Source organism: Gadus chalcogrammus, chromosome 18 (genome assembly GCF_026213295.1).
Source record: "Gadus chalcogrammus isolate NIFS_2021 chromosome 18, NIFS_Gcha_1.0, whole genome shotgun sequence".
NCBI lineage: Eukaryota > Metazoa > Chordata > Actinopteri > Gadiformes > Gadidae > Gadus > Gadus chalcogrammus.
The window spans coordinates 7,146,852-7,173,511 of NC_079429.1; the positions used below are offsets into that span (position 1 = coordinate 7,146,852).

Consider the following 26,660-nt stretch of genomic DNA (forward strand, 5'->3'; position numbering starts at 1 on the left):
CTTACGCCCAAGGCGCTCTGTCCTGTAGCTGCACCGGCTCCACTAAAAAACACCTGACACACACACACACACACACACACACACACACACACACACACACACACACACACACACACACACACACACACACACACACACACACACACACACACACACACACACACACACACACACGTCACACACACACTATTCAATTAACCATGAAGAGGGGTTTGACCGGACCCCTTAACGTGAGGAGAAACATACACATACGGTGTGACCGAAGCTGAACGAGCCCTAGGCTTGCTCGGGTTTCCTGAACTTCAATAAAAAGTGGAACTGGATTTATGGTGTTTATGTGGCTGTCATGTTTTACGATGAGAAGGAAGGATTCTAGACCGAACTGGCCCCTCGAGGCTAAGACATATATATATATATATATATATATATATATATATATATAGATATATAGATATATAGATACACGCGGACCAGGGTGATGAAATCATCAAAGGTGATGAAATCATCAAAGGTGATGACGGGACTCTGGTAATGTCTCACATCTCCCTGGACAGGCTGACGTGGTACCACAGCTGCACCTGCTGTGCTTTCCAGTGTTCAACCCACTAGATGTCAAGCTTCTTCAAACATCTGGATGATTGAAAGGTTCCACAGAGTAAATCAGGAATATAATTAAGGCGAGAAGGTTGAAAAGGGAAATTAGCATTCCGATTTTGGTGCTTCCAGGTGTGTGTGGTGTTGTTGACTCTGCATCCAGCTGTGGGGAACAACGTAGTCTGGACGTCAAGGTAAGTAAGGGCGAGAGCTGGGCGTGCTTCACGACATTGTCAGCCCGCCTCGGCGTGCTAAGATAAATTATTGAAATTGGTGGTTTGACCAGCTGTCAGCTGAAAAAATACGCCTCGCACAGCAAGTGACTCATAATTGGAAAAATGTAACATAAATATTCAACGCTGGTCATAAGTCAGCCGCTACGGAGAACATGAAGTGGATAAGCAAATTAACAAGAGTGATGCGCTCTGAGTTTAACAAGGGAAATGGTGTGTGTGTGTGTGTGTGTGTGCGTGTGCATGTGTGTGTTTTGCTGATGAAGGAATCCCTCCAGTGTCCTCAAGTGCATAACAACGATTCCACAAATCCAGAAATAGCCTCAAGCAGAGAATAGCTAATACAATGACTATAACCTTAACCCTACCCTCTGGCCCTTAACCCTTGACTCTAACTTCATCCTCACAGATGAGGGGAGATGTGATGAGCCAGCAAGGAGAGGATAGTAGAGACGAAAGATCTTCTCAGCGCATTGAAAAACCAATACGAAAAGCACTCTAACAAACCCTAATGTACTCAGAACGCACTAACATATTTCAACACACTAAAAGGAAAATTACCGCTCTGAAACATTAACATACGGTAAAACTTTTGTTTAGAACAAATTCAAGCCCCTTTCACACATGTGGTCTTACCCTGCAAAATTCCGGAAGATTTCCTGCATGGGGTTATGTGTGAATAGGAACAGGGATCGATATTCCTGGAAATCTGCAACAGACCTACTATTTCCGTATCAAGTAAATGGTTTATTTTAACGCTGCAATACTTTTCAGGGTGACCTGGTAACCATATCAGATCACCGCAATCCTCTCAGGCTGAATTAAGCACTCCTCCATCTCACTCTGAATACATCACTCCTTCATCGGACTCCCCCTCACTCTCTCGCCTACCCTATTTCACTCTATGCAAAATAATTGCTCCAGCTCAGTCCTATCACTCTTTAATCTCACTCCACTTTCAATCACTCTGAATAGTTCACTCCCTCTCATCTCTCCTCAATCCTCACTCACTCATTATGAATCACTCCATCTCACGCCCCAAATAAATAATTCCATCTCACTCCACTCTTAAAATAAGCCACTCCATCTCACGACTCCAACGATCCCAGCGACTGCGGATGAAAAAGTAGCCTTTTTGGATAATTCTAGCGCATCTACAACAATGTGTTCCCCCGTCCCTGTCAAATAAACCAGTAAACAAAATGAAATGAAAATACTTCCTCTCCTCCTCCTCCTCCTCGCGGCGATGACAGGCTGGTTAGGGTTAGGAGAGAGGGGCATGCAGAGCCGCATGCAGAGGTGCATGCGGGCTGAGGTGGTCTGCAGAGACACAGCTGCTGTGTAGAGGTCTAAGGTGCTCTGGTGCCCCATGCGGACGCACGGCACCTGACGCCTGCTCCTGAGCTCCATGCATCCACCGCGAGGAAGGTTCTGCATTGATCTGGACCGTGTGTGTGTGTGTGTGTGTGTGTGTGTGTGTGTGTGTGTGTGTGTGTGTGTGTGTGTGTGTGTGTGTGTGTGTGTGTGTGTGTGTTTGGCTGGCACCGTGTACTGTGAATGGGAGAGTGGCAGGAAGAGACGGAGAGAGAGAGAGAGCACCGTATTGAAGATGAGTGTATCTGTACTTTGTGCCAAGACAGCCGCTCTCTCTCTCTCTCTCTCTCTCTCTCTCTCTCTCTCTCTCTCTCTCTCTCTCTCTCTCTCTCTCTCTCTCTCTCTCTCTCTCTCTCTCTCTCTCTCTTACTCTCTCATAATCCTCTCCAGTCTACTCTAGGGATGAGCGGAAAATGAATCAGCTCGCACTGTCTCTTTGCTGCTCTCTCTCTCCCTCTCTCCTTCCCTCTCTCATCCACTCCTTCCTCCCTGTTTAGCACATGAGGCGTAAGATGTGGAATGCTGCGGGTTGTATTGTTTGCATTTGTTTTAATTGGAGTGTGTGTGTGTGTGTGTGTGTGTGTGTGTGTGTGTGTGTGTGTGTGTGTGTGTGTGTATGTGTGTGTGTGTGTGTGTGTGTTTGTTTGTTCTATGAATGTATGTATGCGTGTCCTGACCAGCTTGCCGTAGCCATGTGTCTTTCACTACTCTCTCCATCCCTCTGTGATTCTCTCGCCCACACACAAGTGTTTACCCACAATGCAACAGTGTACTACATCAAACCACACACCTGACAATCATTCCCCTGTGCTTATAGTGATGTTGTTGGCAGATATTACAACACATTTACACAAACACAAACACAGAGAGAGAGAGAGAGAGAGAGAGAGAGAGAGAGAGGAGAGAGAGAGAAGGAGAGAGGAGAGAGAGAGAGAGAGAGAGAGAGAGAGAGAGAGAGAGAGAGCTAGTTAGTTAGACTTTATTGTCCCCTGGGGGAAATTTACTTAACACACATCATCACTAAACACGAATCGACAGTAACTGTATCTGGAAATGAAAACCAACATTACACCTTAAACACATCATCAGAACACCTGCCAGTAAAAATACATAACCCAGCAGCACACAAAGGGGAAAACATCATAAGACTCATCGTTCCCTCAGTGAGTAACCCTGTTCAACGATGAGTCAAAGCGAGCAACTCAGGGTCCTGCACCAGAAGGTGGTATAATATATATATATAAAATATATATAATATATATATGTGAGAGAGAGAGAGAGAGAGAGAGAGACCGAGAGAGAGAGAGAGGAGAGAGAGAGAGAGAGAGAGAGAGAGAGAGAGAGAGAGAGAGAGAGAGAGAGAGAGAAGGCCTTGGTAATGGAGAAAAAAAACGCAACAACAGCAAGTCACACGCCGACACAATGTGGACACTGGAAGAATAGCTTAAAAAACACAAACACACACACACACACACACACACACTAACACACACACACACACGAGATCTGTCCCGTGATTGGCTGACCGCAGTAATGTCCTCTGATGGATGTAGACGTGAGCCAACACATCTGAACACTATCACTCTGCTTCAGGGACAGGCCTGAGGTTGTGAGGACTGCTTTAGATCAATACCACGCAAACATCTTTCAGAAAATGTTATTAAAGGGATATCCTGCAACTCCCCGAGCTCCGAGAATAGATAAACACACACACACACACACACACACACACACACACACACACACACACACACACACACACACACACACACACACACACACACACACACACACACACACACACACACACACACACACACACATGGAGCCTCTTTCTCCTTATAGTTATATTAAGACCTGTCTGTCATTTCAAAAAGTGTCAATACTGCTCCCCTGCAATGGACGGGAAGTAGAGCCGCAAAGACTACAGCGTCGGGCCTTGGGATTAAACATGAATTAGGTATTTCCGTGGCAGACTTGGTTTTCTACAGCTTGCATTCGCTGGGACATCAAATATTACAAGGCATTTCTGTTTTCCAGCTCATCGGTCTTCAGGTCCAACGCTCTCCACGTCGTGACTCTAATCACAATGTGGAGAAGATCACCCCAACCTACCACATCTTTTTGACAGAAGTTTGACATCTCGCGGTGATACCAAGACTCAAATAATTTCAATTACTTTGAACGTTTCTTCCCCACATACGCCTGGAGCGGTCTAAGTTGAAATATCTCCTACTGAGGCAGGTTCAGTCAGCGCGTGACGGCTACCCCGCAGAGCTTGTCACTCACTAATAGTTGATGGATGCCTATGGAATCCCTAACAAATTAAAGTCCACTAATAGCTCTTAAATCTTACCCACTGCACCTTAAAGTGATTAAACTGTCCAGTGCAGTGTTTATTACGACCTTCATACCAAGACTGCTGGTCTGGAAGAGCAGAACTCTGCCCAGTCTGTACGAGAACACAGCGTCTCGGTGCATGTGATGCTGTCGTGTACCCACCTGGGCCACCGCATGTTTTCGACCAGGTACCCCACAGGAGCCTGTCCCACCGACATGCCCAGTTACACACTGAGCGGCAACATCCCAGCGCAACATCTGAGCAGCAGACCTGGGCCATCTGCAAGCCATACTGCAAAGGGCAACCCGTTCCAGAGAGGCTCAGTCTGGGTGATCTTAATGTTCTTGGCAGATGTCCAGCACATCCATCTCTCTCTCTCTCTCTCTCTCTCTCTCTCTCTCTCTCTCTCTCTCTCCTCTCCTCTCTCCCTCTCCTCTCTCTCTCTCTCTCTCTCTCTCTCTCTCTCTCTCTCTCTCTCTCTCTCTCCTCTCCTCTCTCTCTCTCTCTCTCTCTCTCTCTCTCTCTCTCTCTCTCTCTCTCTCTCTCTCTCGCTGGGAGACGTACAGAGAGTGGTCCCCAAGCTGGAGCATGTCGTCAGTATTCGTCAAGCCCGATGCCTAAGCTGGTTCACGTGCTCAGATGCTGACCAGGGCGTTAAGCATTTCGGCCGTAATGGGGAGCCAGTATTGCTCCTCAGCAGAGTTCCCTCTGGCTTCTCTGCAAACTCCAGTTTGCTGTGATCACCAGGTCAGACAAGATGACATCTTTCCACAGTCAAACCGCCTTGAACAGACATCTTATTCACCATACTGGGACAGCTACGCCTCTTTACTGTCACTGTGTGCCTGTCACTTGGAATCACCGCCAAACGGTTTTGTTCTGGAGAATAGGCTATCTGTGCTGAGGTCACTGTAGCTCGGTGGGGTCACTGTACTTCAGTGATGTCATTATAGTTTAATTAGCTAACTATAATTAGTGATGTCACTGTACTGTAGGTCGGTGAGGCGGCTGCAGTTTTGTGTTGTCACTGTGCCACGGGTTGGGAGTTGAAGATCGGACTGTGGTGGATGAATAAATGATACATCTAAAAGAGCTTTGGGCAGCTCTCTAGTTACGAGGCTTCCCCTGGTCTGAATATGACCTGAGTCACCTTGTCCTGAATCACCATGCAGGCTTTAAACCGCCTACCCACAACACATTGCCCTCCTCTGCTCTCCTCCCTCCATCTGCTCATCCTCCTCCCCCTTGATCTCGCTCTCTCCTTCCTATGTCCTCCTCCACAACAGGTTTGATCAGCCTGTTGTCTTGCTCAGACAGCTGGGACAACTCTGTTCTGATCAAAAGATTCACAAACACCTTGATCTCTCTCTCTCTCTCTCTCTCTCTCTCTCTCTCTCTCTCTCTCTCTCTCTCTCTCTCTCTCTCTCTCTCTATTTCTCCTCTCTCTCTCGTTTAGGGGAATCAGTATCAGACAGCATGTGAAAATACGGCGGCAAGATAGAATGTTGAATATTTCATGGAAATATGGAATATTCATCGATAGATGAAGATATGTATTCCCAAATCCTCTTCCACAGACAGTCGCATGATCTGGACTGAGAAAGCTCCGTTTTGGGAGGGAGAGAGATTTCCATATTTTTTCATATTTCCATATCCTCAACTGGAACACATAAATTACTACAGCTTGTGAATCACTGTGATTGTTTCTTATTACTCTCTACCACCACCACCACCCCCCCCCCCCCAATCAGTGTCACACACACACACACACACACACACACACACACACACACACACACACACACACACACACACACACAGTGCAGCCACTGTAGGATTATGAATCCATCTCTTTCAGCTGGAGCCGCAGCGAGCAGAAGCGAACCGCAGTCCTTCCACTCTGATAAAAACCTCCAACTCATCTATCTAGCGCCCAGACCTTCTCGGGCCAGGCCACAATAGTAGTGTGTTTCTGGATTTTAGTGCATCATTTGTTATAAAATAATAAGACACAAACTGTTGTATAAAGCATAAATAAATAAATACAAATATTAATAATAAAAGTTTAGTGTAATGACGGCCAAATAGGAAATTGGGGTAACCGTCCTAACTAAAACCCTATTAGCATCATTTTAACTCCTCCGTGGAGAGCGATAAGACCACAGAACCAGTTCCTCTACAACACACACATGCACACACACATGCCTCCGGACAGAGATAGGGGGGAGAGTGATGGGGAGACCTGCCTGGGAAGGAAGAGTTGCCCATCGTCCGCTTCGACGCTCTCCTAGAAGGTCCGTTACCGGAACGCCGTTCCCGGTGTCTCCCGGTTTCTCCCGCTCTCTACTCTTCCTTATCTTCCTCCTTCATGGTTTCATCACCTTCGAGCCGTAAGATTTTGCTACCGTGCGCCACTTTCGCTTTTATTCCTTCTCTACTTGTCCGCGTACGGACTTCTGAAGGTGCGGAGCAGTGTCAGCACGTGTGTGTGTGTGTGTGTGTGTGTGTGTGTGTGTGTGTGTGTGTGTGTGTGTGTGTGTGTGTGTGTGTGTGTGTGTTTGTGCGGTTCGGGGATGCTCGGTGTGTGTGTGTGTGTGTGTGTGTGTGTGTGTGTGTGTGTGTGTGTGTGTGTGTGTGTGTGTGTGTGTATGTCTGTGTGAGTGTGTGTGTGTGTGTATGTATGTGTGCAGCACTACGTCTAATTGTCTGTCTGGTGTTGGGTCGGTGTGGATGGGGGGTTCTCCTTGGCGAGTCTTCTGATTGGACATTGAGCAAACTCATGTTTTATGCATATTGAAGCCCCGCCCAACTGGCCAATTTTAAAGAGCCCTCTGCCTTTGATGTGGCGAGCTGCAGCTCCCGATGAATTTGAGCATACGCATACACACGCACTAACACACGCATACTCGCACCTTAAAACACGTGTACACGCACACACACTCATACCGTTTCCACATTAATAAAATATTGTAAAATCTGAAAACGTAATCGCCTAATCGTTCTGCATGTGTGTGTGTGTGTGTGTGTGTGTGTGTGTGTGTGTGTGTGTGTGTGTGTGTGTGTGTGTGTGTGTGTGTGTGTGTGTGTGTGTGTGTGTGTGTGTGTGTGTGTGTGTGAATGCGTGAATGCGTGCATGAGTATTTGACATTTTGTCCATGACCAATCAAAGGCTGTGAGGAATCATTTAGCAGGAAAATCATCCTGTCCATTAGGTGTGTGTGCACTTGCAGGTAATCCTGGATGGGTGTGACTGTGCATGTGTGTGTTTGAGTGTTCGTGTGTGTGTGTGTGTGTGTGTGTGTGTGTGTGTGTGTGTGTGTGTGTGTGTGTGTGTGTGTGTGTGTGTGTGTGTGTGTGTGCTCGTACAAAATTCTAGTTTGGAACAAGCTGTAATGTAATCTTGAGTTGAAGGCCATGAATTAATGAGTGAGCCGGTGCGTGTGAGAGAGAGAGAGAGAGAGAGAGAGAGAGAGAGAGAGAGAGAGAGAGAGAGAGGAGAGAGAGATGAGAGAGAGAGAGAGGAGAGAGAGAGAGAGAGAGAGAGAGAGAGAGAGAGAGAGAGAGAGAGAGTGTGTGTGTGTGCACACGAGTGCTTTTTCGTTTTCAGGGTCAGGTGAGCTGTATATCAGCACAATGACGCTAGCACATAATACGGGGGTAGATTTAATATTTAGGTCCCTGCAGGTGTTGGGGTGTGTGTGTGTGTGTGTGTGTGTGTGTGTGTGTGTCTGTGTGTGTGTACGTGATTGAGTTTTGATGTGTTTATGTCAACTTGGAAAAAAAAAACATGAAGTCTTTAAATGCGTAAATCAAAAGGGAGACATACCTCTGCAGCTCTCTGGAGGAAAATAAACATCTGTCGAAATTAAAGGTGTTATGCTAGAAGCCCCATGCTACTAGCTCCATGATATTATTTCCCGATGCTGTTAGACCCATTCCAGTAGTCCTGATACCATTAGCATGGTGCTTCCCACTAGCGAACCCAGGGTACTGCAGAACCTGCTAGGCTGACCTATCATACCTCAGGCTGACGTCACACTTCCACTTGTCACGTCATTAATGGGTAATAATAGTGAGTTTTGATTGGCTCGTAATGTTTAATTAACATCCCACCTGAAATATGGGAGCCTTTAAAGCATAGATGAAAGAGAAAGGATAAGGCCTAAATACGATTACAATATGCGCTATATAATATCATATTGTGATATAATATCTTAACATATATTTTGATGTTGAGGTATCATTAAATATTATAATGTGCTACAATAAAAGGTTTCCCTAGGCCACGGTTTCTACTGTTGTACTACTTGACATCTGTTTTTAGTTGCTAGTTGTTTGTGATAAACACAGAGTTGAACACATGGCAGTAAGTCTACAGTATGGTACTTTATATCACTAGCAGCTTCTATGCTGGACCCCACGCACACAACACACACACCCCCAGACCCCCCCCCCCCCACACACACACACACACACACACACCGTGATAGTGCCTGAGAGAGAAGAGGAAGGGAGAGATTAAGGATGAAAGGGGAAAGATAAGCAGACAGGCTGAGCGAGAAAGAAAGAAAGACACAGAGAGAGAGAGAGAGAGAGAGAGAGAGAGAGAGAGAGAGAGAGAGAGAGAGAGAGAGAGAGATGAACTCAAATGGATGGGCATGCCAGGGAGGCTGCCGACCCACAATGCAACGGCACATACATCACAGGGCGACAGATCTGCTGCACTATTTGGAGAAGAGGAGAGGAGAGGCGAGGGGGAGTGTGGGTTGGGTTTGAGTGGTGGTGGGGGGGGGGGGCAGGGCAGGAGGAGCTGTGGGGGGGGGGGGAGGAGGAGTAGGGGGATGTTGGGAAAGGGGAGGAGGTCGAAAGTGGAGGATATGAGGGAGGGAGGTTGAGGAGCAGGAGTGGGAGGAGAGAATGGATCAGGAGGTGGGTAGACGGAGGGAGGAGGAGGAGGACGAGGACGAGGAAGGGGTGGGGAGGAGGGGGAGTTGAGGAGGAGGTGTGGAGAGGAGGAGGAGAGGAGGCGAGGGATGGACGGAGGAGGAGGAAGATAGAGGAGATGGAGGGATGGGAGGGGAGAGGGGAGATGTAGAGGGGGGGTATGGGTGAGGGGGTGGGGTGGGGAATGTGTCTGGCAGGAAAAATCGAATAAAAAAAATCCAAATCATATCCTTTAGACTTCAGCGTGTGTGCGTGTTAGGTTCAGTGTGTTCACGATTCAGTCCTGTGTGTTTGCGTGTCTCTGTGTTCTGGGTTCTCTATCATGGGAGGAAGTTAGGAAGTTGGTTTCAGAGGAAAGAAAGATGTCCCAGCCCTACTTTACCTGCCTGAGGGGTTGTTACCATGGCAACCCGGGATGGGCTGGGGAGGCTCGATTTAAGAGTTTTTTTCCCGGAGACACAAAGACACACACACACACACACACACACACACACACACACACACACACACACACACACACACACACACACACACACACACGCACACACAAATCGATAGAAGCAAATTGTAAACACGTAAATACATAAATGCTAGATATTTTATTTTGTGTCCTTTAAGCTTTGATGAGATAATCAGAACGATGTTAATATTTGAAATAATTTATTCAGCCAATATTGGAAAGTAAACATGAAACAAAACCCAAAATGTATTTGATAAACAATAATGTTAACCGTCATATTAACTTTGATGAAAATCTGCGACTAATGCCAACATCGTAGAACTAATGATAATGACCAATCCAATTAAAAAACATTAAGGATGCAGCATTCACATAGAATGTGCGAACAAAAGAACAACAGAACAACAGGCTGTTAGACTACACCAGTTAGCCACCAACAGAGACGTAAGTAATCAGACAGTTTTATTAAATATATAATTTAAAATACGCTACCGGCGAAATATTGCGCATCTCTCACAATGTCAAGAAACTGTTAAATTAAGTCAACAGCGACACCAGGTGGCCAACATTAACGTCTACGTTTTCGTCACAACGAAAATCCAGACGCTCTTATCTCGTGTAAAAATGTAAATTATTTGTATATTGTGCAACCAGACTTCATAAGCCAGCCCTATATTGGAATGGAACAGAATAATTATTACGGTAAAAACTAGGCGTTGCCTGAAACAATCCCATTATCTCTTATTAAAGAAAAAGTGTTTGGGTTACTTCCTGTTCCAGGTTTCTGGTCGAAGAGGATCATATATACACACATTTATACATATCCCTGGAGATAGTGACAGTGATTCTGGTAAATATTGGGGTGGCAGTGGAGTGAGTGTGGAGCTGGAGCTAGAGGGTGGGGGTTGGGTTGGAGATGGAGCTAAAGGTTGGAGGTTGAAATGGAGTTAAAGGTTAGAAGTAGAGGCGGAGCTAGAGGGTGGAGGTGTGATGGTGGTAGTATAGGTGGAGATTGAGTTTGGAACCAATGCTGGAGGTGGAGCTGGAGGGTGGAGGTGTGGTGGTGACGACAGAGATGGAGCTTGAGTTTGGAACCGATGGTGGAGGTGGTGTTACAGGCTGGAGGTGGTGCTAGAGGGTGGAGGTTAAGCTAGAGGGCGGGGTAGAGGTCAAAGTGCTACACCCACACAGGGGTGTTTGAGGCAGACGGGGAGGATTCCTCGGTTGATCTGGTGGAACTCCACCAGCTGCAGCAGGTCAGCAAACACCGTCACCCCGTCGTCCATGGAGTAGTACTGGCGGCCTCCTTCCTCACACTTTAGAGTTAAACATAGAGAAGTATATCAATATACATTAATTAACCTAATATAAGTACACTGTAGTACTCACACAGTACTCCATACATATAAATAAATATTATGTATAGATTATTAAATATAAATATATAAATTACAGATATATATTTATTTACCCCCACACTTACACACAAATATATAGAATGTATATAGAATATACCTTCATAAGGAATATACATAATTTCATAATAGAGCTGGGACTGACCGGTATGACCAAGTAGTGTTTCGTCTTGAGTTTGTGACACAGAGAAAGAACAAAGCAAAGGGCTTGCTGCTGACTATCCCGGATCAGGAACATACTAGAGAGAGACACACACACACACACACACACACACACACACACACACACACACACACACACACACACACACACACACACACACACACACACACACACACACACACACACACACACACACACACACACACAGAAACATACATATATTAATATAAACAAGAGGGTGTTGTTTCTAAGGCTAACCAGCTACAATGCTAGCAGGCCATGCTTAACATATACATAGAAAGCATTCCATTGGGGACATTTAGCTGAATTTACAAAACATGCGTTTTGGGGTTTCTGATTTGTGATGTAAGTTCACATTTGGGACAGAGCCAATGTCCAAAAACTAGAAATACAGTTCGGAGAGTGTGGTGGATGGTGAAGACCGAGGGTTAGGGGGGAGGGGGGGGGGTCTCACCCATCCACCAGACCCTGCTCCTCCACCAGCCTTTCGGCCTCCCTTCTGGAGACACCCCCATGGAACCATGGGTGACCCCTGTGGATGGCTGCACACACACACACACACACACACACACACACACACACACACACACACACACACACACACACACACACACACACACACACACACACACACACACACACACACACACACACACACACACACACACACACACACACACACATCAATACACAGTTTAATCATGTTAATGCCCGTTATTTTCTGATGAAGTTGCTGATGAAAACACTCACAAGAGGGCCGGGCCCCTTGGCTGGCTGAGGTCCCTTTGGTTCCTCCAGCCCCTCTGGCTCCGCCGGCCCCTGGAGCCCCAGAGTCTGGTCTGAGGCCTGGGGCCCGGCCGGCTAGGTTGCCCAGGAGGGCTTCTCTTCTCTGGGTAAGAGAAAGTTACAGGGGTAGACATTGCGTTACAGCCTGTCTGTGTTGAACCACTCTCGGTCGCTATCAATTTCCATTACATCTGCATGACAAAAACATGACAATATATACAAAAAATATTTAATATAAGCACAAAAAGCGTAAATGAAACACAAGAATGTAAATCGTACTTTTTCTCTCCTGTCTGCCTGCCTGTCTCTGTCTCTGTCTCTCTCTCCATGCCTCAGTGTCTATATGTGTCGATGTCTCTCACCCTCCAGCTCTGCCCCTCCTCTCGCTCAACACTCTTGGCTTCGCTGGCACTGATCACTCGCCCCGCGCTGCCCGAGAAATCCATGGCAACCAGGCTGGCGTCGGAGCCCCTCTGAAATACACACACAAACACACACACAAACACACACACGCAAACTATTAAATACTGTACATTTCGGTGAACTAGTTATAGTGTGTAACTAGCTATAGTGTGGATACTATGTATAGTGGTTTTATACTGGGTATGCTGGGTAAAGTGTGTATAGTGGGTATAGTGGGAATATAATGGGAATGGTCGATCTAGAGGGCTTATACTGCGTATAGTGGGTATAGTGGGCTTATCTCAATACTCACTCAGAATACCTCAGTATAGTGGGCATATACTGGGCACTATACCAGTATAAAAACTGGTTATAGTTTGTATAGTGTGTTCACTGGGTATACTTGGTATACTGGGTATGGCGCGCACATACTCTGTATAATTTATAGATGAGGGCATATAGTGTGTAAGATGGGTTCTTACCAGTCTGGTTTCTGTCCGGTCGTTGGACCACTGAGCAGCTGACTTTGAGAACTGGAAGTTAGAATGAAGCTGTTTCCCATACTGAATCCCGCCATACACACGCACATACACACATAGACAGACACAGGCGCACACACAAACACAGAAAAGAGAGAACATCGTCAGGTTTGACAGTGTGTGGAACCTAAGGTGTCATAGGTTCAGGGGTCATGAGGTCACACCTTGAAGAGCCTGAAGGCGGAGGTCCAGCAGGTGCGAGCCTCTTCAGTCTCGGCACAGAGCAGCTTCAGACCACGAGTGTGCACAGGCTCTCTGGCAGGCTGGAGACACACAGACACACACACACACGCGCGCGCACACACACACAGACACACAGGCACGCACGCACGGACGCAAACACACACACACACACACAATTAACCACTCATATTAAGCTCTACATATTAAGGATCTATAGAAAAGACAAGTTCTACAGAAATTACGAGTGAGTGAGTGACTGCATGCATGCTTGTGTATGGTGTGTGCATTTGTGCGTGCGTGCGTGCGTGCGTGCGTGCGTGCGTGCGTGCGTGCGTGCGTGCGTGCGTGCGTGCGTGCGTGCGTGCGTGCCTGCGTGCGTGCGTGCGTGCGTGTACCTTGATACAAAAGGTGTAGTTGCTGGGCGCTCCGTACAGCCGTCGACCGTTCACCACCTGGAAGACACTGAGCTGGCCCAGGTCTGCTACACACTGTAGGTGGCGAGGCTCCTAGACACACACACACACACACACACACACACACACACACAAGGGTTAAAAACATGAGGCAGCCGTCAGCCATCCCTGGGAAGCTCTACACAGAGAGGTCAGCTGACCTTGGAGGATCCCTTGGTGGAGGAGTAGAGGCCGGAGCGACGCAGCAGGAAGTAGACCCTCTTCCAGGCGCGGCGGCTGGGCTCCTTCACCTGCAGGAAGCCCTGGATCTCCGGACACGAACCCGACTGCAGCAGGGTCTAGGAGGGAGAGGGGCATCGTCACTTAAAGGGGACATATTACACCACCAGGTGTGAGTGTGGTTAGCCTTACAAGCCGTTTTGAATATCTGCCCGATATGACATCACTAGGGGGCGTGTCCACCTAGCTCTGTGCTGCATAGATGAGCAAGGTTGACTTCAGTCCACTGGGTAGGCTGTTAGACTGAGCTATACAGCACCGATCTAGGTGGACACGCCCACTAGTGATGTCATATGGGGCGGATTTTCGAAACGGCTTGTAAGGCTAATCACACTCACACCTGGTGGTATAGTATGTCCCCTTTAACACGTGAGGCAGGTTTCCTTACATGGATGGATGCTATAGGGCTATAAACTTTTTGTTGACGATAATCTGCCATATTTTGGCGGATTAACATAAAATAAAATAAAATCCCTATTAAATGTATATATATGTAATCTAGGCACATTGTTTTGTAGAATGTATGATGAATGCTATTGGTTAACAAAGTCGCAGGATGAATGCTATTGGTTAACCAGGTCAAGGGATGAATGCCATTGGTTTACCAGGTGGAGTAAGGGTTTACCTCGATGAGTTCGGAGGACTTGATGCCGTGGGAGGCGTCTGCGCTGTCAGAGATCATGGCCTCTGGGAAGAAGAGCTGCAGACCATAGGACAATGGCGTGTAAACACGCTGTTTGTTAGCACGCTACAATGTTCTGCCAGGGGACGCCGTGGACTGACACAGTTCATCATGATTCATGTGTGGGTGGTGGAGTTTGTGTGTGTGGGCGTGGTTGAGGAAGTGGACACTTCCTTCCTATTGCATTGTTGCAAAATATCTTATTCAACTGGGTAGTTGGGTGGGGAATCTGTCCAAAGCCTTGGGGGAAACACGACTAAATAGAAATGCATTCTAAATGGTACCTTTGTGGGTTAATGGAATGCAGAACAGAGTAATGCACTGGGCGGACATGGTTCCCAACGACCCGGGACCACAGAACAGGACGTGCCAGGACTCACAGCGGGGGTTCTGAAGAACTCGTACTTGGCGTAGTTCTTCCGAAACAGCAGCTTGGCGTCAGTCTTGATGGACCAGGAGGTCTGGACTTGCAGAACCATCTCATGGTCCTCCAGACATCGCTCTAGATGAGAGGGAGAGTGGCTCACTACAGACTACATGGTACATTATCACACAGGATTCAAATTCTACATCAGGGGACTCTCTATTGATTAGGGTGTTCCACTCCCAGCCCAAACGTTGTGGGCTACACCAAGCCCCTACACTCGCTGCTCTCATTATGTCAAATATTAATTTTAATTATTTCTTCAAATAATTCTTCCAATTGTAAATTGGGTCACCAAATCTGCTTCCATGTATGCAGCCTAACCTCACTGCAAGTGGCTTTCATTTGCTTTCGCTAAATTACGAAATATATCTGAAATGTATGCAGTGTTAAGTCTCAACCTAGTCTCAAGTCTCACTCTCACTGCCCACTTCCCTATCAGTCTACAGTCAACAACTCATAAATATACTGTATATTAACAGATAGTCATAAAAGAGGATCAAAGAGGAAGATAAATCATTTTGACCGCAATGCCACAAAAACAAAGAAATGTTTTCTAAAATCTTCAGGTTTTCAGAAACTCATTAGAACCGTTATTACTTGTCAGACGCGCGCGCGCGCGCACACACACACACACACACACACACACACACACACACACACACACACACACACACACACACACACACACACACACACACACACACACACACACACACACACACACACACACACACACACACACACACACACACACAGAGTGGGGTAATGGGGATGGCTTCCATTGTTACCAAGGCCGCGTGAGGGGTGGAACTCGATGAGGGCCCAGCTCTCCTGGTCGCTGCAGTGAGCTGTCTGTACCAGCAGATGGCACACCTCCTTGGCTGTAGCCCCACGAGACACCCACAGAGACCGGCTGTAGCTGTCCTCCCCAAACACCCTGATCAGCTGCAATCATGAGATAGATGTCATATTATGTGATATACATTCATGATAATACTCAGATTGTTCATGTTGCATATTTAAATTAACATTCATTATATCAACTTGATTAGAATAAAACATTTTTCTGGTATGCTTTTTTATATCTATATACATAGATACATATCGTTAGAAAGATTTACTTAAAGGACTGAAGACTTATTTTTAACTATCAGAAGATTATTTTTTTCTATGCTTTTTTATATCTATATACATCGATACATATCTATACAAAGATTGGCTTATAAGACTGAAGACCATTATTTTGAACTACCTAATTGTTGTGTGATAACTTTTCATACTGCAGTTTCTTTAAACATTGTTAACCTGTATCACTTCCTACAGATTTGATTAGCAGTATGTCATACGTAGGTGAAAAAATATTGTCTTTTATGCCCAATCTAACTGTATTTTCTGACAGTCCTCTGATGAGGAAGTAACTAAGGGAGTAAACCAATGAAAAAATTTTCTCCTTGTCATCATAGAAACACACAGATGAGGTGATTGTTATCATGGAATCATAAGGACGGGATGCTTTGTTACTACATAAAAATTTAAAGGAAGTACAACAGAGTCCAATGAAAAACTGCAACATATAATCGGCCAATAAACTGTAAAAACTGGTCCGTAAAGGTTTTAAATCAACAGAGTATCTTTCCACTGGAGAAACACTTTCATCCACACGCAAATGTGCTTTCTTCTGTTGATTATCTCTAACGAAACATGCAGTTCTTGGTTTCCGTTCCCCCCCGACAATTTCTGCTATAAAATAGGGCTGCTGGATCTGAGATTATTCAACCACAGGGGAAGAGACCGAGCTGGGACAATCAAGGATCGAACTTGAGGAGGAGAGCACATACAGTGAGTCCATTTGGTGAAATATTAGGGAACCAACAACAGCAGCCGGTAAACTCCATGTACAAATCCAGGAACTTCACTGTGAGGCCTCAGATCAACCCCTAGGCTGCCCTGTATGACAGCCTCACTAAACCACCCAGACAAGACCCGAGTGCACTGAGCCCAACACCTCCCAGTCACACTCCGGTAGTGGATGGGAACACTGTGTTTCTAGGGTACGGTTCCGCAGAATGACACGTGAACAGAACAATGAGCGGCCATCACTCATGTCCATGGTATGCCTTGATGGTTCCAGGCGTCCTCAACCGTCAACAACGCGTAGTGACGTGGCCGAGAATCCTCTCAACCAGCAACCAGACACAACAGGTAGACAGGGAAGACCGCCTGGGAGGGATTTTCCAGCCTACCGACTAACTGGTTCTAGATGTGAATCAGAAGCTACGGAGTCAGTCTGTCAACAGCAGCCTTTTGTACACTTAAAGACACAAACACAATGCCCTGAGGTGGGCCAGGTGTCAGACACGGTGTATGACATCAGAACTGATGGCAGCCAATCACCACTCAGGGAAAGAGACTGACCTGACCTGAAACCGGCACACTGGAGAAAGAAACCAATGTTGTAGCTACAGAGGGGGTGTTGAAAGTGTCAATCAGGAGGGGAAACTCCTCCTTTGGTGGGAGCCACAGCCATACACAAGCTGAGAGAGAACAGATGCTAGAAGTAAATACAGCATTCTGCTCTTCATAATCAGGCTGGACAGCTTCTGTAGACCTTCTACTGTGACGGAGAAATCCAACAAAAGCCATTCTATGATAATACCTGCAACACACAGATGGCTTCATACATGCCTTCTTTATCGAGCCGTATTGCCTCACCACATGTCCCATATTTAGCTGGCACAGTGCCGGATAACAAGACTTAAATGGACTCGCTTCATTTGTATGAGACTTTAATCAACTGTGTGCTTCAGGCATCAGACTGAAGAGTTCATCTCAGTGTATTTGTGGTCGAGTTTAATAAACTGTGTGCTTCGGGCTGCAGATTGAATCAATACCAGTCTCGTGTTGTGAGCCAAAATGAAGACAGCGTGAGTGCATGTGTGCGTACGTGTGTGTGCGTACATGTTGAGGTTTGATTGACATACACATGTACGCACATGTTTATGTCAATCAAACCTCAACATGTCGCGCTACTGCAGTCGAGTCAAGTACGCAATAATATTATATTAATAATGCTATTAATACGGTTACTCATAATTACATCAATGTGGTTATTCATAATTATATGGTGATTGATACAAATATAGATATCAATAATTATACAGTTACTATTATAAATACTGATACTTAATCCTGATATCAATATAAATTGTAAAAATATAAGATAAAAACTGTTAACAAATTTAAAAAAGGATATATTACAATAGTACTGATATTATTTACAATAGCACTGACATTTACCTCAATAATAATCACATTGAGGTAATTTTATTATTTTAAACCCATTCTTGTCATGGAGTTTCCCTTGTTTGGCATTTTGTATTGCTGTTCTTCCCAAAGGCACTATGGAAGAAAAGTTTAATTTGATGTTATTGCTGCGTAATATTAACAGTGACATCCCGCTCAACAGAATTTAAATAAACGTACATGTTTGTCGCTTGCCGATGGTGGGACTGAGCCAATCACCACAGGGGATTGGGGGGGGCTACACAGCTCTGGGAAGGGATTGGGTATGGTGGGCAAGGAGGAGGACCACCGGCCCTCATCAGCTTTGACCCTGAAAATCAGTGACGGTATACATGATCAGTGTATAGAGAGAGAGAGAGAGAGAGAGAGAGAGAGAGAGAGAGAGAGAGAGAGAGAGAGAGAGAGAGAGAGAGAGAGAGAGAGAGAGAGAGAGAGAGACACACACACACACACACATTTCTACTTCTACTAATGTCCTGTACTTTCTTCGTATCTTAAGTCAGAGGGGAAGAAGAGATTAAAGCTAGAATGCATCATGGAGAAAATGAAACATAAGTTCCATATTGCATCAAATCATGATTGTGCGTGTCAAGGGATAAAGATGGAACAATATCACTGAGTCACTTCCTCTCTGATCAGCAAAATGAGTGTGTGTGTGTGTGTGTGTGTGTGTGTGTGTGTGTGTGTGTGTGTGTGTGTGTGTGTGTGTGTGTGTGTGTGTGTGTGTGTGTGTGTGTGTGTGTGTGCGCTACCCTACCTGGCAGGGCTGATGGTGATTGGCTGGGAGTGGGTCAGGTGGCGTGGCTCGGGGTGACGTAAGGCAGGGGGTTCATCGTCCAGGAGGTCAAGGGTCATGGTGGAGCCGGACAGGTAGCTGTCGTCTTCCCCCTCCATCAACTCCTCCCAGGGCCCGGCCACCGCCGTCATGTCGCCTAGCAACCACCCGTCATGGTTACAACTGTACATCGCCTAGCAAAATGCTGCCATTTTTACAACCCCACCACATCGCCTAGAAACAGGCTGCTATGGTTACAACTCTTTAATATCACCTGGAAGGACACCATGCTTACTACTCCAGCATGTTGCCAAGCATAATACTGCCAAGATACCAACTCCAACATTTCACCTTGTAAGAAGGCGCCATTGGGTGTCCATTGTAACAAAGTACAAAGTAGAAATAAAATGTTCAATCAATATCCACTTCCATAGCCACACCCCATGCCACCCTATCAATCAAATAAAATCAATGTTACCAACTAACTTCAATTTCCGATCAAACTTTTCGTTCAGACCAAAGAAATAAACAGGAGGAAGGCCGGGGTTGTTTGACAAGTTAAGGTGCGTGACGTCACACTCCCATCGCCCCGTGTGGACACAACAACCAAAGAGAAATAGCAGCACACCTGAAAGACAACTTCTTAACAATTCAAAAGTCAATATGTGCCCCTTGGGTGACTTCGTGAGAATAAGTAAGTGACAAAACGCCAAAACGTGTCCTTAAAATGACGACATATGGCACATCGCTTTAGGCGTGCCTGATCACAGCGTCAACGTCATTCCCAATGGTCATAATATCAAAGCTCTACCGGAATTAAGTTGCTTGATCAATGGCGGCAAATTGTTAGTTATTGTACAAAACACTTTTTATTTATAGCACGTCTATTGTATCAGTGATTAATGAAAGAAATCCCCGAAACTTAACATCCCCTGTCCTCAACCTACCTCCTGGAGCTGGTACGGGCCAGGGGCCTCAAACCTTGCCCATGTTTTTACGGTCGGATACTACGCTTTCGTGGTCCAAGTCGTACTAGACGATGAAAACGTTGTGATCGGGAAGCTAGTTAGTTCTACTCTATACAGGCCATATAGTATCACCCGGCGAGTTGGCACGTATTTCCCTACACCTGTTTCCCTACACGCCTCGTACATGTTGGACAGAGCGGAGGTGAAAACGTACCTGTGGTTGTTTGGACCATCAACATTTCTCCAATGTTTGTAGCCACAGGACGAGTAGAATTCCTCTTAAGTGGATAGCTAGAGTTCGGTTTTATTGGAGGCTAAAAAAAACCTGCGGGGAGGAGCGTCGTGTGCAGCGGACAACTTTCGACAGGACAGGTGAAGGTGTGCAACGTGACGTATGCGGTTCGCCGTCTCATGTTTGGCAACAACAGCGTATGGAATAGCAGCTCTAGATATTCGGCAAGACAGTATGCTTAATTCTGAATGCATTATATAATACAAGCTGATAATAGAATTAAGGTAATAAACATACGCTTTTTTCATTCTATCAGTTATATTAACTTACCGGAACACTAGCCTACTACCCGTGTGGCTGGTGTAGCCTTCACCAGTTGACCCTAATTTCCAGATTACAGTCGGGGGATTTCTATAACGCTTTTATTAACCGGTCTATTATAAAGATAGAATACATCATGGACTACCAAAATCATAATAAAAGAGGCAACAACAATAAAAACATCGACAGCAGAATAGTAGGATCGAATCATGTTTATTAATGTATCGAGGAAAACCCCCATCGAAGCAGTTTGAGGAGGGGAGAGAGACTTACAGATTTACAATCTTTGACCAGAGGTTGCTGGGTGGGGCCCTGGGTGTCAGACAAGCAGTCTGCACCCCCGCTCCGCCCCTGGGGCAGGGGTGTCCTCCACAGCCAGGACCGGGACATGTTCTATTATCAGCAACCAGACAGCTGGCCCAGGGTTGCTTCCTTCATTAGTCTGAAGCGGTTAGCGTCTACAACCTTGGCGCTTCTTCACCAGCGAGCTCAACCGCTCAGGGGGCCTGCGTCACCCCACCAGGGACGTTAGAAACCGTGGGAAAGCGTTCCAGGACTCCTAACTTCATATGCAGGCCGTCTAACTGCTCTGAAGCATATCATTTAGCAGTCCCGTACAAATGGAAACACTCAAAAAGGAAAGGAAAAACAAAAACACGGGTAACATTTCAGAGAGGAACAACGTTTCAAGCTTTACATGGAAAATGCTGATAACTCAAGACGGTCGAACGCGCCATGCTTTTTTTGAAATGCCCAACACCGTGGAGGGATGAGCCAGCGCGCCCGGAACCACGTCACATACCAAGGGAGACCGTGTGGCTAATGATCTACTAGCAACCCACTGCTATCTAGCCATTACAACGTTACAGTGTGCTAGCTAGGTATTGCGACGTTAGGGAACGCCGTGTAGTAAGGTACTCCAAACATAGGTGTAAGCCAGATAGGTAGTCCAACATTGGAATGTGCTAGCGAGCCATTTCAACGTTTGAGAATCTTTTCTAGACATTTGAACATTGGCGTATAGGAGCTAGCTAGGTATTCCAACATTGGAGTACACTAGCTAGGAAGGCATTCAAATGTTAAGAGTACGCCAGGAAGGTATTCCAACTTTGGAGTATGTTGGTTAGCTAGCTAGCAGTTTTAACATTGGAGCATGCTAGTTAGCTAGGTATTCCAACATGGGGGCACGGTAGCTAGGTATTCTAACGTCAGGGTACCCTAGCTAGGGACCTCTGGTTTGAAGTAAGCTAGCTATGGATTGTTTGTCTGCCTTGTGCTTCATGGTTGAGCTGGGGGGAGGGATGGGGGGAGGGTTGTGACTAAGAACCGTTGCTTAACATACACTCTGATAGTAAAAGAAACTGCATGATTTTCAAATGACACAAGAACGGTCGAGGATCGGCTGTCTAGTTTTTTTTGCGTTTTTTTTATTTGCTTCAACCTGATACAGGTTATGATGCAATTTTTCCAGAACTTTGAGGGTTTCTAAACCAAGGCGGGTCAAATGAACATGCTAGCGTAGCGTCTAGACTGGGGCGACAGGTTAGCTTTGAGGTCAATAACACAGGAGGAGAGAGAGAGAGCACCCCCTCGCTCCTTCTATGCCTTCTGAAAACCATGCGTCCTGTGAGGGAGGGGAGGGGGAGGGGCTTGGGGAGGCCAGAGCACTGTTTTCACAGCGAGGTGTGTAGAAGGCACGCCTGGCTTTGTCCCAGTACCAGCCAACACACAAACACACACACCACACACACTGAATGAACACTCTCTCAGACTCCCAGGACAGGAGCAGCAGAGGGTAGAGGCCCCAGGAGGAGGGGGGAATGACAGGAAGTGACACGTCGTTTAGGGGGACGGGGACGGGTGGGGGAATGACAGGAAGTGAGAGCGTTTGGGGGGGGGGGGGGGGGAAGGGGGAGGACGTCAGGGAGTGGGGGGGGGGGGCTGATCCAGTGCTGCCACTGTGTTAAAACAGGAAATAAATCAACAGAAAAAACAAACAACAAACAAAGTCAGAGGTGGTGGAATGGATCATTTCTGGTTCTTGAGCTGAGTGGAGAGCCAGTCCAGGCCCTCGTACAGGCCGTCCCCGCTGGTTGCGCAGGTGGCCTGGATGTACCAGTTGCGCTGGCGCAGAGAGTGCAGCCCCAGCTTGTCGGTGATCTCTGCAGCGTTCATGGCATTGGGGAGATCCTGGAGACACACCACGGTCATGATCATTTCACACGTCAATGCTCTGCTCACCAGGACTAGGGATGCTAAGGACGTCTGAGGGCCTAACCTGCATGTTAGTGGGGCTAATCTGTAAATGTATCTTCTCACCTATACTGGTGGTTCTACCGCCACCCCTCACAAGTACGTTAAGGCCTCGCCTGTAGGCTTACAGGATCTCACCCCCTTAGATTAATAATTGATTCTAAAACGCTTCATGTTAAAGATAAAATAGCAAATGCAATCACAAGTTAGAATCAAAAGTGTCAATGGTACAGTAAGGAGGACTGACTTGTACGGTAAGAGGGGAGGGCCTTATCTGCATGTTAAGAACCCACCTGAAGCTAGAGGCCTCATCTGGACATGAATTGGGCCCTCACCTGTACACTAAGTCCTCACCTGTTTGTTAGCGAAGATCAGCAGCACGGCGTCCCGCAGCTCGTCCTCTGCAAGCATTCTAGCGAGCTCTTCTCTCGCCTCGTTCACCCTCTCCCTGTCATTGCTGTCCACCACAAAGATAAGCCCTGTGCACACACAGTTAGGGTTACAAGTAGTTCATGTTTAACACATGATTACGGTTACACATTGTTAATGCTACACACACACGCGTGCATATTTGGACTCCAGTGGATCTTAAACTACAAGCCAGCAGCCAGGGTACTCTTTGGAAGGGAAAATCTTCCATAATAGACGACTACAGGGTAGAGAACAAACTGTATTTAAAATATAAAATGTATTAACATTTTGATCATCTTGAGCCATGTCCTCTTGTTGAATTAATTTTGATAAATAAAAAAGGTATCGGTATGCTGACCAGACAATATACTTCTTTTAATATAAAGCTAATGAAAAGCTAACATAGATAATGGCTGACAGGACTAATAGCCGATGGGAGTAGTATTTCCTCATAGGACAGAACACACCTGTGTTTGAACTAGCAGTGGGCGGGGCTAAACAACCAGGAATTCAAACAGGAAGTGACCAACAGTGTCATAATATGACTGAATCTTTAGCCACTAGTTCAGGCCCACAATAAAAACATGAATCAGCTATTGATAATAAATTGTATTTTGGTAATTGACTAGTAAAATTAAGGGTTATTTACTCTATGGTCTCCTCAGCTATCATGTAGTTCAAGCCAGAAGACTGCAACACAATGAACTGCACCCTGCATCGTCTACGCCATTCATTATCTATTCCAATGTTTTGTGTACGATGCCGTTTAGGTGTACAAGGGCAGGCTATATATGGCAACAATTGTTTGGCAACATTTTTGTAATGATACTAATGCTAGTTAATGGCTTTTATGATGCTACGTCGAGGTGACATGACTGCTGCTAATACTAGCTGATATATGATGACTATTGGTGCTAATGATAGCTGATATGTGCTTTCTAATGGTCGAGTTATCTCATATTGGCCGCTTATCGTTGTCAACGAAAGCTGACCATGGCTGATTTGATGGCAAAAAAAGAGAAGGTAAATCAACGACCATTTGCAAACATTGCGCAACCTGCATTAACATTCAAATAAAATGGGGGTATAAAACTATAAATAAAAAAGGTACCAAATGCTACTCGCGACATCCATGTTAGGACATGGAAAGGCAACAGAGCATTTGAAGGCATACCCTCCTTTATAATAAAAAAGGACAAAAGAACAGGTGTATTACCATGGATGGCCAAGTGTTTCTCACCTTGAGTGTTCTGGAAGTAGTGGCGCCACAGGGGCCGGATCTTATCCTGCCCGCCGACATCCCACACAGTGAAACTGATGTTCTTGTATTCTACCGTCTCAACGTTGAAGCCTGGATACATACACGGGAGAATAAGCACACTCCAAACCATCCTTCCTACTGAAATCCCAATAATATACCAATCACTAAATGCACCTTCATGTTTCAAAAGCGATGCCAAGCTACTTGGCAGGAACTAGTGCCATTTTCTACCCAACGCTGCATTATAACCCTCTGCAGTGGGTCCCAGGTTGAACTCATCGAAAGCATGACTAGCAAGTAAACATGATTTATTTATTTGATGTGGTCCCAGAAAAAGGAAAATATGGAGATGGTGCACATTCGTGTCTTCATCTCACCCAGTGGGTATGATTTTCTTAGACATCCAGGGGAGTTTAAAGATATCGGGGATTTTATTCTTTGTTTTACCACAAATTATAAAACTACCCCGTTGGGTGAGGTAAGGACATGTATAACGATAATCAGTACATCTTCTATGACCTGTTGTGACCATGGAAATCAGGCAACCCAAAATAGTACCTACTGCTAACATGCAATGGGATGAACGTGAGAAATAATACAGTGCATGAAAGGGTTAGATAACTATATCGTTATATACTACGTCGTTATATACTACCAAGTGAGTGGATATACCAAAAGGCCCTTACCGATGGTGGGGATGGTTGTGACGATTTCGCCGAGTTTGAGCTTGTACAGGATGGTGGTTTTTCCAGCAGCATCGAGCCCGACCATAAGAATCCGCATCTCACGCTTGCCGAACAGGCCATTGAATAATTTTCCGATTGCACTCCCCATGGTGACAGACCTGGCGAGAGAAGTAGGCGAAAAAAAAAGACTGTATAAGAGACGCGACAGCAAACCGAAACAACTACGTCGTCCAGTTACGTCCGTCGACGTACTAGCACAAAATAACGCACGCAGTCACTTATAAACGTCAATTACGGACAAAAACTAGGGCCTAATGGACCATCAGGCCGTGTGTCTCAGGTGTCCGTAGGGGTGTTTCCGTGTAGCTGTCACTCGACCCTTGCTAGCTTGCTAACCAGACGCCGACTTTTAAAGGCCGACGGAGAAAAAGATGGCTAACGTTAGCACCTGGCGCAATCCGACGCCACACCATTAATGGTCAACCCGACCTGGCGATGGGTACATGTACACGTAGGGGAAAACCTGGAGCAGCCTTTTTTTTTTAAGTAATCAACCTTAGCTCATGTTTAGCCAGCTTAGAGGAGCTTAGTGTTGGTTAGGGCGGATGCTCATTTAGCGTCAGTAGCCTTCCACCGTAGCTTGAGGCTACTAGCCGAAACACCGGCAACCAATCCGCACCGACGAACGAAAGAGCGAAAAATAATGTTTTTCGCATATGACGTCACACGAAGCCGTCAAATATAGTGTCGGTAGCATATAATCCTTTCATTCGGTTATCGCCCACACATCTGTTTATCAAGTAAGCCGTCAGTTAGCCACCTAGCATCGTTAGCTCTGCGGGCTAGCGGCTAAGGTACGGTTGGCCGAATGCCGCGTCAGTGTAAAAATATAAGGGGAAACGGTGACGTCATTTCGATAACAGCCACGATACGTGAAATAAACGCACGGCGATGTGTTCTCACCCTCTGCTAAATCTACGTATATCGGTGGTTCCTCGACGATAAGTCCGTGTCGTTTTGAACGGGAGGATCGGTTTACCTTTCAGAAAGACAGCTTCTGGATCTTTCTCTTCGTTCACCAGTTAGCTCAAAATGGCGTTTGGCGCAACCTACGGACACTACACCGGCGTATCGCACTTCCCACTATGAACAGTCCTGCCCAATCATGTCAAGCATCGTAGAAAAAAGAAACGC

The 26,660-nt window shown here is 46.1% G+C and overlaps 3 protein-coding genes across 5 annotated transcripts in view; all 3 read right to left on the bottom strand.

The window, feature by feature from the left end:
* LOC130371599 (SRC kinase signaling inhibitor 1-like) overlaps window positions 1-6,810 on the bottom strand; it is a 40,836-nt gene extending 34,026 nt beyond the window's left edge. The window contains exon 1 of the mRNA XM_056577425.1: window positions 6,789-6,810. Coding sequence (XP_056433400.1) covers window positions 6,789-6,810 — 22 coding nt within the window. The remainder of the gene's footprint in view (window positions 1-6,788) is intronic.
* Window positions 6,811-10,082: 3,272 nt separating this feature from the next.
* On the bottom strand, window positions 10,083-22,743 carry grb7 (growth factor receptor bound protein 7). 2 transcript variants are annotated; one of them, XM_056576649.1, is made up of 15 exons: window positions 20,517-22,743; window positions 19,317-19,491; window positions 18,740-18,869; window positions 16,045-16,201; window positions 15,210-15,331; window positions 14,773-14,847; window positions 14,069-14,206; window positions 13,851-13,961; window positions 13,437-13,535; window positions 13,216-13,296; window positions 12,694-12,804; window positions 12,296-12,434; window positions 12,000-12,087; window positions 11,507-11,600; window positions 10,083-11,262 (listed from the first exon to the last, which is right to left on the bottom strand). In XM_056576649.1, exons 1-15 carry the CDS (start codon window positions 20,539-20,541, stop codon window positions 11,116-11,118), a joined length of 1,692 nt encoding a protein of 563 aa, XP_056432624.1. In that variant the 5' UTR covers window positions 20,542-22,743; the 3' UTR covers window positions 10,083-11,115. The 2 variants fall into 2 exon arrangements, with proteins under 2 accessions (XP_056432624.1, XP_056432625.1); XM_056576650.1 differs by lacking the exon at window positions 20,517-22,743 and adding an exon at window positions 20,282-20,505.
* A 27-nt stretch (window positions 22,744-22,770) lies between these two features.
* On the bottom strand, window positions 22,771-26,606 carry LOC130371038 (ADP-ribosylation factor 2-like). Of its 2 annotated transcripts, none has more exons than XM_056576652.1 (5): window positions 26,506-26,606; window positions 25,467-25,624; window positions 24,760-24,870; window positions 23,463-23,587; window positions 22,771-23,045 (listed from the first exon to the last, which is right to left on the bottom strand). In XM_056576652.1, exons 2-5 carry the CDS (start codon window positions 25,612-25,614, stop codon window positions 22,884-22,886), a joined length of 546 nt encoding a protein of 181 aa, XP_056432627.1. In that variant the 5' UTR covers window positions 25,615-25,624; window positions 26,506-26,606; the 3' UTR covers window positions 22,771-22,883. The 2 variants fall into 2 exon arrangements, with proteins under 2 accessions (XP_056432627.1, XP_056432628.1); XM_056576653.1 differs by having other exon boundaries at window positions 26,430-26,513.
* Between the last annotated feature and the right edge of the window lie 54 nt (window positions 26,607-26,660).